This window comes from Ixodes scapularis, unplaced genomic scaffold, assembly GCF_016920785.2.
Source record: "Ixodes scapularis isolate PalLabHiFi unplaced genomic scaffold, ASM1692078v2 PGA_scaffold4__175_contigs__length_147842914, whole genome shotgun sequence".
NCBI lineage: Eukaryota > Metazoa > Arthropoda > Arachnida > Ixodida > Ixodidae > Ixodes > Ixodes scapularis.
In genome coordinates, this window is record NW_024609879.1 from 133218503 (window position 1) to 133232406 (window position 13904).

At 47.8% G+C, this 13904-nt stretch overlaps 1 protein-coding gene and 1 non-coding gene across 2 annotated transcripts in view; one reads left to right on the plus strand and one right to left on the minus strand.

Annotated features, from left to right (window-relative positions):
• Positions 1–1005: 1005 nt before the first annotated feature.
• Positions 1006–1077, minus strand: Trnae-cuc. The gene has a single exon. It is a non-coding gene; the product is annotated as a tRNA-Glu (tRNA).
• A 3108-nt stretch (positions 1078–4185) lies between these two features.
• The window catches only part of LOC115316462 (cyclin-dependent kinase inhibitor 1B), a 28027-nt gene continuing 18308 nt past the window's right edge, over positions 4186–13904 (plus strand). Inside the window, exons 1-2 of the mRNA XM_029975822.4 lie at positions 4186–4701; positions 7135–7302. Of these exons, the coding sequence (XP_029831682.2) occupies positions 4305–4701; positions 7135–7250 (513 nt within the window). The 5' untranslated portion in view covers positions 4186–4304 and the 3' untranslated portion in view covers positions 7251–7302. The remainder of the gene's footprint in view (positions 4702–7134; positions 7303–13904) is intronic.

Consider the following 13904-nt stretch of genomic DNA (forward strand, 5'->3'; position numbering starts at 1 on the left):
GCTTTTGCTTTTGGTACGTTTTTATTATAAAGTAAAACGCTATAAACATATAGGTTATTGTTCTCTCCTAGGCCGGAGTCAGACTGATCATTCGACAGATACTGTAAAAGAGTTGTATACTATAAAAACATAGTATATAAAGTGAGGAATATCGCTGTATAGTAGATAAACACAAGGAAAAAAAAAATAGACCGGCATGCTTATACACAACATTACGAAAAATACAAAAAAAAAACTTGGATATTATTTTTGAATGTTGGCGATTTTTGTGCTAAACTCGCGAAATTATCAAAACAAGAAAATGGGTAGCAGAAACAGAAAAGTGTTGCACAAGCATGTGTGGATCTTTCCGGCATTTCGTGAACTCCCTTTAAACAAAGAAAAGTAGAAAAAAATATTGTGTTTCACAGCGAGAGGTTTTTAAGGCCGTCGCCGGCTCAAGCAATACGACGTAGAATTAAGGCAACTGCGCATGACGTTATTATTGGTGAACCCCCACCCTACCGAAATTTCCGACTTTTCGTAAAAATCAAGCACCGAAATATATATATAAAAAAAACTTAATTTTTAGGTCTTTGAGAAGTTAGCCAGATTCGAGTATGTATGGGAATCGACTCTCTAAAGAGCGACATCTCCTAGCGCGTTGCTTCTGTGTCGCCTTCTGGCGGGCGCGTGCGATCAAAACAGGAGATAATTGCGTAAGTCTTCTCGCGGAAAAAAGAAAGAAAATGGCGCAAGGCTGGAGAGTTCCAGCACCCAAGCATGCATTCCTACATCTTTCATGCCGTTTCTTCACGTGAACCGTACGGCAAATCTGCTTTAGCTATTGTTTCCGCTTTGTCCGCTAGACGTGTGGAAACAAACGGCACTAAGCACGTTAAAAAAAAAGGAAGGGGGGGCTTCGGTATTCAGAAAATTTGGTAAGCGGGATCGTGGATCGCCTTTAACATTTAAAAGTCAAAAGTCTTACGTTACAAAAAAAAAAAAAAAAAAAAAAAGTTCCTGTTCCGACACCGGGAATCGAACCCGGGCCTCCTGGGTGAGAGCCAGGTATCCTAACCACTAGACCATGCCGGAGATGGGTTTCCGTGAAACAGAGGTACGTTTTATCCCGGCTTCTAATATACGTAATTTAATCGATCGTTTTCGGTGCGCTTAAATTTGGTTTTGTTTTTTTATTGTACGCTGCCTTTGTCTAATAAGAACGGAATACAGTTTTGTCCCCTGGATAATGAATTTGTTCGCTGCTTGCATTCCCGGAATTATTTTCTGCCTTGAATTCAGGTACAAAGCGACTGAGTTGTTTTGTACTTTAAGAAATGGTACACAGTGCCACGCTGTGAAATGTGCCACAACTGTAATACCACAGGTACAATGGACAATAAACGAATTAAAAGGTGCTTATACAGCTCCACATTACATGTACTTAGTAACCTCTCGCATCTACCTCAAGCAAAAAAAGAGAAAAAGGAATGCGTCGAAAATTGGTTTTATTATTCTATAAAAAAAAAGGACAAAAAAAAAAACAAAAAGAAGAAAACTCTGTAGTTTGTCCGAGGATGTTCGACAATCATTAACACATAAAGCAGAAATCACAATGCAAAAACCGTGAACATATAAAGCCAGGTCCAGCGGTCCCGATTTTTAAAAAGGTACTCAAACATCCATCTTTCCTTGAAAGGTGCCCGATAAGACAAATCGCCGTTAAATAAAGCATGCTTTCATGCTCCGAAAAGAGGTCCTTCAAGGTAACGTTCAAGGGCACACCGAACGTACTCGTAGACGATGTCGAAATTCACAGTCCTCGTTCGTCGAAGTCGAGCCACTTTCCGCGCAACTCAGGGAACGCGGAAAGTGCATCCAGCATTCCGGCTGTCAGTTCTACAACTTACCGGTAGGAAATGAAACTATGTGAGTTACCATTCGTCGAAAGTAGAACGAACCCCTGCGGTCCAGACCGGTTGTATGGCCTTTGCGCAGTGAAGCGAGAGGCGAGACCTAGGAGGAATTTATATACATCAAGAGGCGGGATGTCGGACACCGAGGGAACTACTTGGCTGTGATCCAGGAAAGTTCATGGCTATGGACGCCACAGCTTCTATCGCGCAGTTCACATTCCAAGCGCTCGTTTTCACGCTCAGGCTGGCACTAACAGAGTGCTGCGACGTTTTCAAACTTTGAAGGTTCATTGTTCTGCATCTAGACAAAAGGACGCGGGTATGCACGCCTAGCTGGATTCATAGTCAAGGGCCTGCGCGTAACTCCCAGTAGCTTCCACTTTCTTGCGAGTCGAATTGTCAAAGCGAGCGTAGTTTTCCCATTGCTCCGAGTCTGTCAAAGCAATGTAGGACCGCGGCATTGTGGAAAATACGTTAGCTTTGACCACGACTCAAAGAAAAAATTAGGTCGAGTATTGTACAATGAACCAAAGAGAAATGAAATGTAAATGTACAACATTCAAAATGGTACGTCAGAAGTGACAGGCTGACAGCTTTAAACTCCATAACACAGTCTGGAGAACTCGATGCAACAACAAAGATTTGATTCCGCTTAAGCGGCTGGATGACACGTTCCACGAAACTGGATATTTTTGCTTAGAACGAGTCGTTTGTAAATACTACGTAATGAAGTCGATTCCAACGTTAATTACACGTTTGATTATGCAGATCTGATGAAACGAATAAATAATCTTGACAGAAACAGTTCTTAATTACATTAGAGAAATGTAGAACAGTTTGTGGAATATCGCGTTAATTTTAACTTCGATTCGGTCTATTCGCCTGCTGGCTATATATATATATTATGCGAAGTGACTGCACACTACTTTGATAACCAGTCAATAGGTAGTACAACTCTAATTCTCCAAATTTCCCTAGTAAAGTTGTAGCACCGACTGTCTCATCTGGTCGCATCCACGAATTTATACCGGTAGGTACCAGCAGATCGTTCGTCTAGCAGAAATCTTCCAGCCATGTCAAATTTCAAGATAGTCATGATGTGCACAGTAGTTGATATATTCCTAACCAGCGTGTTGGTAAGGTTCCTGACGCATCACGAAACCTAGAACAAGATGTTCACTGTAATGAATAAGCCGTCTAGAGGTGTCCCATTTTGAAATATTATGTCATGAAAACTTTATGTTGCGGATGATAAAAAATGTAATGGAACTTACTTCGCTCGTTCGCCCATGAACAATTTTCGTTTAGTTAAATTCACCGTTATTCCTACGTTTCGACTAGGAGCATTACAAAAGGAGCATTCACAGCAGTTGGATGAGTATTTTTTTTCTCCACTCTGAGTAATCCAAGATTCATTGCTTTTGTCGATAGTTGCTGTCTTCTCGGGTGTAAATTATGTTAAAATAGTCGATGTCACACTAGTGTGTTTTATGAATGTAGCCTATGTAAGTAAAACAGAAGCGAAACAGAGGTGGTTTAAAAATGTAACTTTCTTTTTTGGCAAAACGAAAAATTGCACAGCAGACAAAAATTATTATGACATAGTTAACGAAAGGACTTGAATGCCGGCTTCAAAAATGGGATACAAGGCAGCGTTTCAAAAAATGTACCAAAACGCACCGCTATTTTTCATGAAACGCCTCATCCACAAAAGAAAAAAGAAAAGTCAAAACGCAGGTAATCGAAAATACAGAGAGAAGAAGAGAGATGCCGAAGGATTTTAAAAAAAAATGCAAACTAAGCACCTGCAATCTCTAGCTTTCTTTCTTTTTTTCTTTTCTTTTTTTTCCCCTTAAATATTGCGTGGTTGGACACCTTTAACTACCGGCACTGTTGGTATATTTGCCTGCCGAGCCACTCGGAGGTGAGAACTGCACGCGGAGCCTGCATGCTCTCATCACTGAGATCAACAGTTCTAGCAAGCACCGTTTCCACGGTACCGTACAACCGACACCCAACTGGATTCAGAACCAGCGAAAGGACCAAACGCGGCGGTATCAAGAAACAACCATAAAAGGTCACTTCGAAAACAACAGTGTCGGTTAGCCGGGCTCAAATTCAAATCCTCCTATCGGAAGGCAAGCGCTTGGCGCCGGGGCGGAGCCCGAACGCCATTGGCCGCGGGCGCTTCCCTCTCTCCTAGGAGCGCGAGGAGGAGCGACTCTTCCTGAAAAAAACTTGCTCGTCTTGTGTGCGCTCTCGGGTCCTCCGCTCAGTGCCTCCTTGTGCGCGGTGGACGTGGTGTTGTGTGTGTGCGGGCCTGTGTCCCACCCTCCCCTATCCCCTCCGAAATAGCTCCATCCGCCGCGGCCAGTGTCCTTATTTATTTATTACTCTCGGGCACCGATGCCAGCCACCATGGCGATTCGCGTCGATCTCGGCAGGATTCCGATGTCGAGGACCCTGCTGCGTGTGGGTGCTCCTCGCTCGCCGCGTTCCGTCAAACGCTGCCTCTTCGACGCGGTCGACCACGGCGACGTGAGACGCCAACTCGCCAAGGAGAGCGACGCACGGTTGGATCGCTTCCGCCGCCAGTACAACTTCGATCTGCGCACCGAGACGCCGCTGCCCGGACGTTACGACTGGAATGATTCACCGGTGTCGACGACGACGACGACGATTCAAGCTCGCGACGCCGTTGCTAGCGACGCCACCCAAGAGGTGCGACCGGCGGCGATAGCGTCGCAAGTGCCCGTCACCTCCGAGCGTCGCGAATCGGAAAGTCGACAAGTTTCTATCACGGGTACGTGCAGGTTCTTTTTACACCACGTATTTCTTGGTTTCTGTCTCGTTTTAGTTGTGCAAAAGACACCCCGGTGCATCTATGCTTAACGCGCTTTTTTCTTTATTTATTTATTTTTTGTTTTGTTTTTATCTTGCGGCGTGTTACGGACCTTTAAAGCGTCCATTGGCCGAGCGTAACTCTGGGAGCGTTAGGCTTAGCGCTCGGCGTCGCACGAGTCGCAATGGCCGTTTTGGTCGTGCGATATCTTTCTCCCGCTGCCTGGTGGCTCTAAAGCGGTGTTCGGCAAGGTGTTCTATTCTCCGCTAGGTACGACGACACCGTTACTGCTTCGTTATTTTTATTGGAGGCATTAGAAACGTTTCGCGTCGTGGGACCTTTAAAACAAAAATTGCCAGTGGGATTTAAATGTCCTCGAGCTTCCCTAGGCTTTTTGGGGCGTGGACGCGTTGCGAAAGACGCTTTGGCGCACGCGGCTGGACGACTAGCGCCATCTCTCGGGCTATCGGTGAACTATACCGTCTCGCCTCCTGAGTTGTTTGGCCATCGATGATCGGGCGGGCGTAGTCAACAGGATAGATAACTTTGCATACGTGCAATACTCACGCCAATCTCTTTCGTTTTTTTCTTTTTTCAATTATTCTTTTATGAAGCAGATTTGGTACGTTCTTTATTTCTGAAGGTCACAATCTTCTACTGACGCTCAATGTTCCATCCCAGAACTAGTAGGATTTTTGTTTTATTATTAATCCGTGACGGTCAATTGCTAAAACACCGGATTTATAAACAAGCTAAAATATGTCACTCTATTTATCTCACTCCCTGCCAGGCGGACTGCAATATGCATGCGCTATTAACGGTGCATATCAAAAGAACAAAAACAAAATGAAACGTAAGATCCCTTTTGCACATGTTTATACTTTTTAAGACATGTCAACCTCAACATGTAACAAGAATAAATTGCTGGTTTTCCAAAATAGCATCGAGAGAAAGAAGAAATGCCATTTTGGTGGTTGCAAACGTTTTAGCAAGATAAAAGTGCATTTTTCATTCAAAAACATATCTACTTTACGGTAATACCACGTCCCTTAAAACACAATAGCCTTCTTTAGATCGGTAAACAGTAGGAAATTGAACATTGAAATTGTCGAGCTTCCGTGCAAGGCAAGGTATGCTTCACATCTGAGCAGCAGTGCACTGCAGGAAAATCAACGCCGCTCCGTTGGGATAATTGTGATGGATAATAAATGTGTCGAAAGCTAGCTAGCCTCTTGTGGAAGTTCACAAGCGGGTGTTTGGGCATGTCGCAATAATGGTGTGGGGCCGGAGAATTACCCCCGATAAATATTTCTCAACCCAATTTCTTTGCTATGCAGAACGTTAGTTGTCTCTCTTCGATAAATGTGAAGCCATCTACTACAAGTAGGTCTTTTTGGTGCAGAGCATCCGACCACTGGTTCACTTTAGTCCCCACGTTGTGAGGATTGCAGTAAATCGAATTTACCTTAATGCGTATCGGCTCGATGTCTCAAGGTGTGCAGCATAATTGCTATGTCTCGAAGTTTATTGCCTGTCGTAAATTCCCATGCTTCGACCTCCGGAGTCTTGAAGTATTTTCCTCACATACTTAAGTAACTCGATCAGGCGACATCAAAATCCTTGCTCATGTTTGCTTGCGAAACTATTACCAAAATGAATCTATCCCTTGTTCGTGGAGCGTTCATAGAGATCTTTGCTCAGCTCAACACTTCGTCCCTGTTCCAAAATTTACTGGATCTTAGTCAGGGATTAAGGTCGTACACCTCGGCGTTCGAAAGCCCATCGGCATCCGGCGTTGTTCTATCTGTGTTGTCACGTGACATGACCCACCCGGAGTAAGGCGGATCCAGGGGTAAGATTTGGGAACATAGCCTTAGGTGTTCACATAATGTCGTCAGCACGAGCTGTAGGTGAAATAACTTATCGTATGCCATGAGCAACGGTTTTAACCGCACGAAAGTAATCTGGCGAACACTCGCTGTCAGCACGCGCTCGACCACAAGGCACACAACCATGGCCACCAATGAATAGATACTCCCTGTACGTGGTTTGCATGTTACGTCATCATGTCATCCTGGTGGCCAGTCCTACTTGTTCTTGCCGAGAAAAACAAACTCGGTGGTGAGAAATGAATGCTGTGGGAAGATATACGCCTAGCAGCAAGGCAACTACAATGGCCGCTGATATTAGGTCAGTGCACGCCATCTATACAAATGCGATGGACGTATACGATTGCACCATTTGAATCGGGAGGAATACTTCACCACCTAGCGAGTATTGAAAAACGGCAACGATAATCGTAAGGATGATGTCTCTACCGTTATTGATGGAACGCTGTCATCTGACGACGTTGTCTTCTTTCGTCTGAGACTGGACGTTTGTGTTTTCCCTCAGCATTCTTCCAGAGTCGCAAGAGGCGGTCGCAAGAGCCGGACAAGATGACGTCACCGGTGCCGTCCAAGGTCCTCCGCCAGCGGGCGCTGCCGCAGTTTCCGATGGGCGGCCAATGAACCACTGCCCCTGTACATAACGGAAGCACATCGTCGCCTTGGGAGAATTACGGTGAGTCACTGCTGTATGTTTCGTCGTGTTTTCGACGTAGGAACAGGTGTCGCTTATAGTTCCACTGAAACGGCCCTGAGAATACCGTTGGTTGGATGGATGTTAGTTGAATTAGTTGCTAAACCCTTAGTATTGGGCGGTAGCTCGTGCCACCTAGCCTAGAATCATTTACACAGACGAGCCCACTGGGCTGTAAGTTCAGTTTTGCCAGCTGGTGTCGGCTGGCGTTGACATGCCGACTGGTAAAACTGTTTGCGCTAATTTTGTGCTAATTGTGTTAACTTTTGGGCAGCATTCTACGTAGTTTTCCGAACAAGAAGTTGTCTAGTCATCTCCTGCCGCACTTTTTTGTTTAGTCAGCAGGTTATAATAAAGTGTTGGCTAAACCGTTTTCTTAGCACGTGGAGCGAAAGCTCGCGCTACAGAACGCAGGGTAGAGTGAAATAGAAAAAATTGGGTGGGGCCACCGGGGTGCTATTTCCGAAGCTCCGCAAGTGAAACAATTACGGCACGACGACGTCTCGGCAACTTCACGACATCGACGTCATGTCGTCCGTCGTCCGTACGACCGTCGAAGACGACGTCATTACACGACGTCGTGACAGCGTCGACGTTGATGTTGGCGAAAGCGACAACGTTCCACGACGTCAAGGCTTCATCATAATGTCGCGTTGACGTCCACGCTGACGATGTTAACGTGATGTCGTAGCGACTTATTTATTCGTATATATAATGCTCGACTCCGGTGATTTCGGCTTCTGTATGATATCTCAAAGCGTCGCCAGCGGGATGGTCCTATTTGGACCACGGATGTCTGGTTCTATGCCCCGCCCTCCCGAAGCGGCTGAAATGCACGAGCTAGACCTTTTCCTCTAGATTATTATCTTAACTCCGTGGTAAATAGACGATGACAAGCGGGACATCCGATTGCCGAGATGTGACTGCTCGTGCTGGCAAAGGCCTACAATAGACCCTTTCCGAAATTTTCTCTGGCCACTTCGGTACTATTATCACTTGGGTAACTGTATATTACCTGCACATGCTAATGGCGGCCTTGTGGTGGTTGGCGAAGAAAGAATTTGAAGACAGGCGATGCGGAGCCTGAAGATACCAGACATTAGTTCGCCGTTGTGCTGTTCGACGCCCCGATGAGGAGACTTAAACGCTTCCGCGCGCTACGCATTTCAGGGTGTCATGAAATTGTAAATCCTCAGAATGCTCCGCTTCGGCCCGCCCGAGAAGCTTAAAAAAGGGGCCATGAAACGATCTTGCTACTTTCGTTTACTACTACTCAGAATCACTCCCTAATCGTCTCCCCTCTGTAATGCCCCTCGGGGCCCTGACGGTGATTGTAAATAAATAAACGTTAATAACCGAATAAACTTTGCTTAGTTGCTCTTCTTAAGCAATGGTAGCCGGCAAATAAATTCGAAAAATGTGAGCATCGTTCATCCCCTCAACTCGGAGCCAAAACAAGCGGTCACGTGGCCTGGTGCCTATCCTATGCCGCCATCATAGCCACGCGCTGGGGTGGGTAAAGTAGAAAACGCGTTAGCATACAAAAATATAGACTGACATTTGAGCCACTAGACGGCACTGCCTTTCTCAAGGGGTCTGTTGCAGTCTTACCAAAGTTAACGTTGAGGCGCACGTTGCACTGGCGTGCACGCATCGAGGGCACCAGTCCGAGCACCCTGCTTGTAATAGTCTGTAGAGTTCCCTTTGTCTTCGTTTTGGAATCGGCGGGCCGCTCTGTGTAGGAGGTCATGGGCCTTTCATTTCATTTGCTCGAAGACGCGCTTTCTTTTGTTTTTTTCCCGCCGAAGTTTTCTTGGAAGCCGTCTGGCTGCAGGTCCCCCCGTGGTCTTTCTTTTATTCGGGTGGGGGCAAGCGGGAGGGGGACACAAGGTGGTTCCGCCGCAGAATCTGCTCTACTTCCACCTGCGGACCTTTTTTTTTCACCTGGTCCGGAACCGGAGAGGACGAGAGTGTGGAGGGAGAGGGGGGCGCCAGCTGTTTTTTGGGGAGTTTGTCCGACCTCCCAAAGGTCCTGCCCGCGCATGCCGAGATGCTGGCTGGCGTTCCTTGTTGCCAGCCACGCTTGTCCATTACTTTTCCTTTTCTACTTCGTGCGTGTTTTTGTCTTTTTTGTGTAAGGTAGGGCATTGTTCGCTTTTGTTCCGTCATTCTTGTTTAACTTGCATTAGTGGGACGTCGTTTTCGGGAGAGGAGAGGTGGTCAGTTTGGCAGCAATGGAGTTTGGACAAAGTTTCTCCCAACAATTACATTCGTGTTACTCTTGCACATACCATATATATTATTTTGTTTTTGTTCTATTTAAAGATCGCAACACATTTCGTGTGGGTGTGAAACTGTCAACGTAGAATCTCGTATTTGTAAAAAAAAAAAAAAAAAAAATGTAAGTTCCGTGGTTGGCGAGGTAGACAGAAATCAGCGTGTGGCGGGCTATATGCGTCTCGGCAAATGAAACTTCGGCATTGCGTTAAACGTAAATTGATATTTTACTGCGGCTAGATCCTGGTCAACGAGAAACTCTGCCTTGGTTTCTCCTGTCTGTTTTCCTTTAGTTTCTGTTTTCCTAACGGCGCGCGTCACGCGGATATCGCACTTTTGTGCGGGGCAAACGTGACCGCTGCGAGATACTGCTGCACCCACGAGGCGGCGATTGGCGTAACTGGGGGTTCCGCATACTTGTGTCGATCTTTTCTTTGGCCACACGTTATCCGCGTATCTGCCCCACATTCGTGCCGACCCAAGTGGGCTGGAGAGCTATATACTTAGTAGGGCTGGCTATCTTTTTAACCAGAGATACGTACTCCCGCGCGAATACTTATATATACAGGGTGTCACAAAAGAAAATTTACACGGTCTTTTTCACCGCAAAAATAAACTAGGCATCGCCCAACGCTCATTCTCCGCCCAAAGGTAGAGCTAGAGGTCACAACCAGTTGCCAAAGTTTCAGCGCGATCCGATAACTTAATCAAAAGTTATAAGTTATTTTCTGAAATTTTCAATGGAAAAATGGAGCCCATTTTTGCCCGTTTTTGGTTTCTGGTGCCGTAGAGCCCCATGTGTTTGAAAACTCCGTCGGCCGCCATTTTATTTCCCATTGAACTTTTCAGAAAATCACTTATAACTTTTGATTAAGTTATCGGATCGGCCTGAAACTTTGGCATCTGGTTGTGACCTCTAGCTCTACCTTTGGGCGGAGAATGAGCGTTCGGCGATGCCTAGTTTATTTTTGCGGTAAAAAAGACCGTGTAAATTTTCTTTTGTGACGCCCTGTATAAAAATATGTATTTGCGCCCGTGTTTCCGGTGCGCTCGTTGGTTTTTGGCTTCGTATATTGGCGCGAGACCAGAGGTCCGTAGGGCCTGAGCAGTGAACGGGGGGGCGCTGCGGTCGGCCGGTGACCGTGACGGGAAACTGCGGGCAGTTGCTGCTATGCGTTCTCAATTCCGCGCAGTGCCCACACCACTGCGCGAGCGAAGGAACCAGATTTGCGTGAGGTGAAGCTTCTGCGCATCCGCCGTGGCGACGATAGCGCCGCCGCAGAGACGTAGCGTCAGACCCGTGTGTTGGTCTATAGACAGGCGGCGCCAGCAGAGTGAGAGCACACTGTTGTACCCTGTCTCGTTGTAACTCTACAAAGGGTGAACGATAAGCCCCACAATGCCTGTCGACGGCTTCGATGGGCACTACGTATACGAGCGCAACGCAAGCATATTAGAGCATGACGCAGCGAAAAGTTTGCTACTTTAAAAACGCACTCCGGTGATACGTGGTCACGTTCCGAGTGACCCGCCAGGGCCGTAGCTTCCGCCGTACTGGCACGTTACGCGATCATGGCTCCTTCGCCTACCCAATATTTCTCGCTTCAGACACTAGGCTAGGCGGCGCCACCAGAGAGACAGCTCACGTCTGAACGATGCAGCCGCCACTCCCAGGCCTACCCAATGTTTCTTGGGTCAGCCGCTGGAGAGCGTCAAACCAAAGAGCATCGCAGGACAAACCGACGCATTCGCCGCAAGGCAGCACAGTTCCTTTTCGTCTCACCAGACTGACTTCCAGGTTCAAAATCCGCTCGATTTCTTCCTCCGCGCCAGCGGCATATTCCCCAGCAAACCAACGCGATCGTTCCTTCCCACGGATATATATATATTTTTGTTTTCTTTTTCGGTGAAACAAGACTTATTTTAGTTGAAAAACACCGGACGTGCTGTGACTGCTTTTCTGTGCTGGCGACTCGCGCGTGTGAAGTGAGTGGTTCGCCCCGGAGTGGGGGCGGACGACGCTCGTTTTTGTTGTGTGCGTTCGCAGTGCGGAGGATGAGGGCAGTGTGTGTCTGTTTGCGCGCGCACGGATTCCGCCCCCGCCACGGCGTTTGAGGCCGCGGCGGAAGCCAGCAGCAAGGGGAGGCCAGCCAGGTGCGACGACGGAACAGACCAGAGCCGTCCCTGCTACCGTGAACAGCCGGAGCAGGGGTGGGGAAATGGACTGCGCGGGGTAGAAGAAAGTGGCGTCGGCAAAGGAGAGGACCACTCCTACGGAAACGCAGACTTCTTCCTTCTTTTTTTGATTTTTCGCGTCGCTTTTGAAACCTTCCTTTCTTGGCGGCGTCTTTTTATTTTTTTATTTTTTTCCCTGGAAGAATCGGGTTTCCGTAAATGGGTGGACGCACGCGCTCGTTCCTTGGCGCGCGTGCGTCGGCGTACAATGAGTCACGCGATATTTCTCCGCTGTCACGAGAGTGTGTGTCAGTGTGGTGCGTGGGTGGATCACGTTGAAGGGCACCGTACTGTCAGTCGGGTTATAAAAAACTCGCATCGGCGTTGCGAACATATGTCAGTGAGTAGGAAGTCATGGAACCCTCATTATTCTTATTGTTTTTATTTAGTTAATTGTAATAGGTCGCGGGCGGCAGTAGGAGACCGTCACTCGGCGACCGCACGGTGTTTGCACCATGCACGTAGCCAGGAAGCCCCCCTCCCCCCCCCCCCCCCAAATCTTCCATTTTGCAGGGGTGACTGCTCCCCCTTTCCCTCATACAGCATTTTGTCACTCCCCGAATCAGAATCCTGGCTACCTGCCTGCTTTGAACGAATACGCACCACCGTCGTGTCATTAGAAGTCCGAGTTTGAGTCAAACAGTTTGGGGGACGCAATGTATCTCGAGCAGGTTTTTGGGGTGCGTGTTTGTGACAGTCAATGCTCGTTCCTTCCCAATCTCGGAACGCGTTCCCGTTACCAGTTCCAGTACAGTTCGAACGGAGCGTGTATAGCCGTTACCTATCTGAGACTGGAACGCGTCATTACTTTAACGTTACATGTGCCCACTTTAAGAAAATGTTGCGCTGGATCACCCGTAGATGAAATAAAGCTAGCGATCACATGTTGTGCAAGTTCTTCGTTTTCGACTATCTCTCGGACGCTTTCCCATCTCTTGAAGTCGGGGATTGAAATAGTCGATAATGAAAAGCCTAAGTGCCTACTAAATTCAAATTAAAATTGCAAATAAATCACAAAAAAAAAACACGCTTTTTTTAACGGGACGAGTTTTCGTTTTAGTTCTACCGATGCAAGTTGCGTACAACACCGGTTTGTGATGGTCCAAACGATTTGGCGTTGGTTTTGCCACCCGAGAGCTGAATTCCAAAGTACCACAAGACCCTCCAACAACGCTCTCTGCTGGCCACGATTTGCGGTTTCTTGATCTCCATTCGCCTCCTCTCCAGCGTTCGCTCTGCCAAAGTGGAAAGGACGGAGGGATTTCTGGGGAGGACCTTATGTCGCTATTCTTAACCCGGAGGGGGGTTATTATAGAGCTTCACCGTCTTTAATATATATTTTTTCCCCGGGGAAGTAACGGCGTTACTGGTTACCGCCGTTAACCCTCGTCGTATTCGCTTAGCCATCGCGGCTAGTAAACCGGCTGATGGAGTGTACGGAAGGGTCATCGAGGGCGTCGGTTCTGTACGCATCTGTATATACGCACCAGATGACGTCGGTTTCTCCGCGTGCGATGTTTTCGACAGGTCACGAGGAGGGGGGGACCGGTTTCTGGTATTCTAATTGGCCGATCGGCCACCAACGACGTTGCTACTCTGCGCATGCGCTAGGTTTTGGGTTCATCCGCGTTCGTTCGCTCCCGTCTGTGGGGACGATGAACGGGTCGGTGTACTCCGCGTTCGGCCCTAGGCTGATAGTGGGTGGGGGGACTACGCGATCGCCTGGCCAATCAGACGCCTCCCTTTCGTCACCTGACCGGGAGGGGGGGCAACGTGATCGTGTGAAGAGATATAGACGCACGACTGATATTCGTCGAGCTCGTAGCTTCCACCGCAGTGCCGGGTTAGGGGTGAACGGAGTTTTGTGGCGGAGTCACAAACCGCCGCCATCGTCGCCTCGCGCGCTCCAGGGTATTTGTTGTTTTTTTCGCTCGGGTTTGGAGAAGTTTTACCGGGTCATCAGACACCCCGGATGGGTGGAGCAGGGACGAAGCTCGTCTCCTTTTTAGATTGGGCGGCGAGTCGCGCCACCTATGACCAGCGTTTCGAATTTTAACCGCGCACGTATTCGC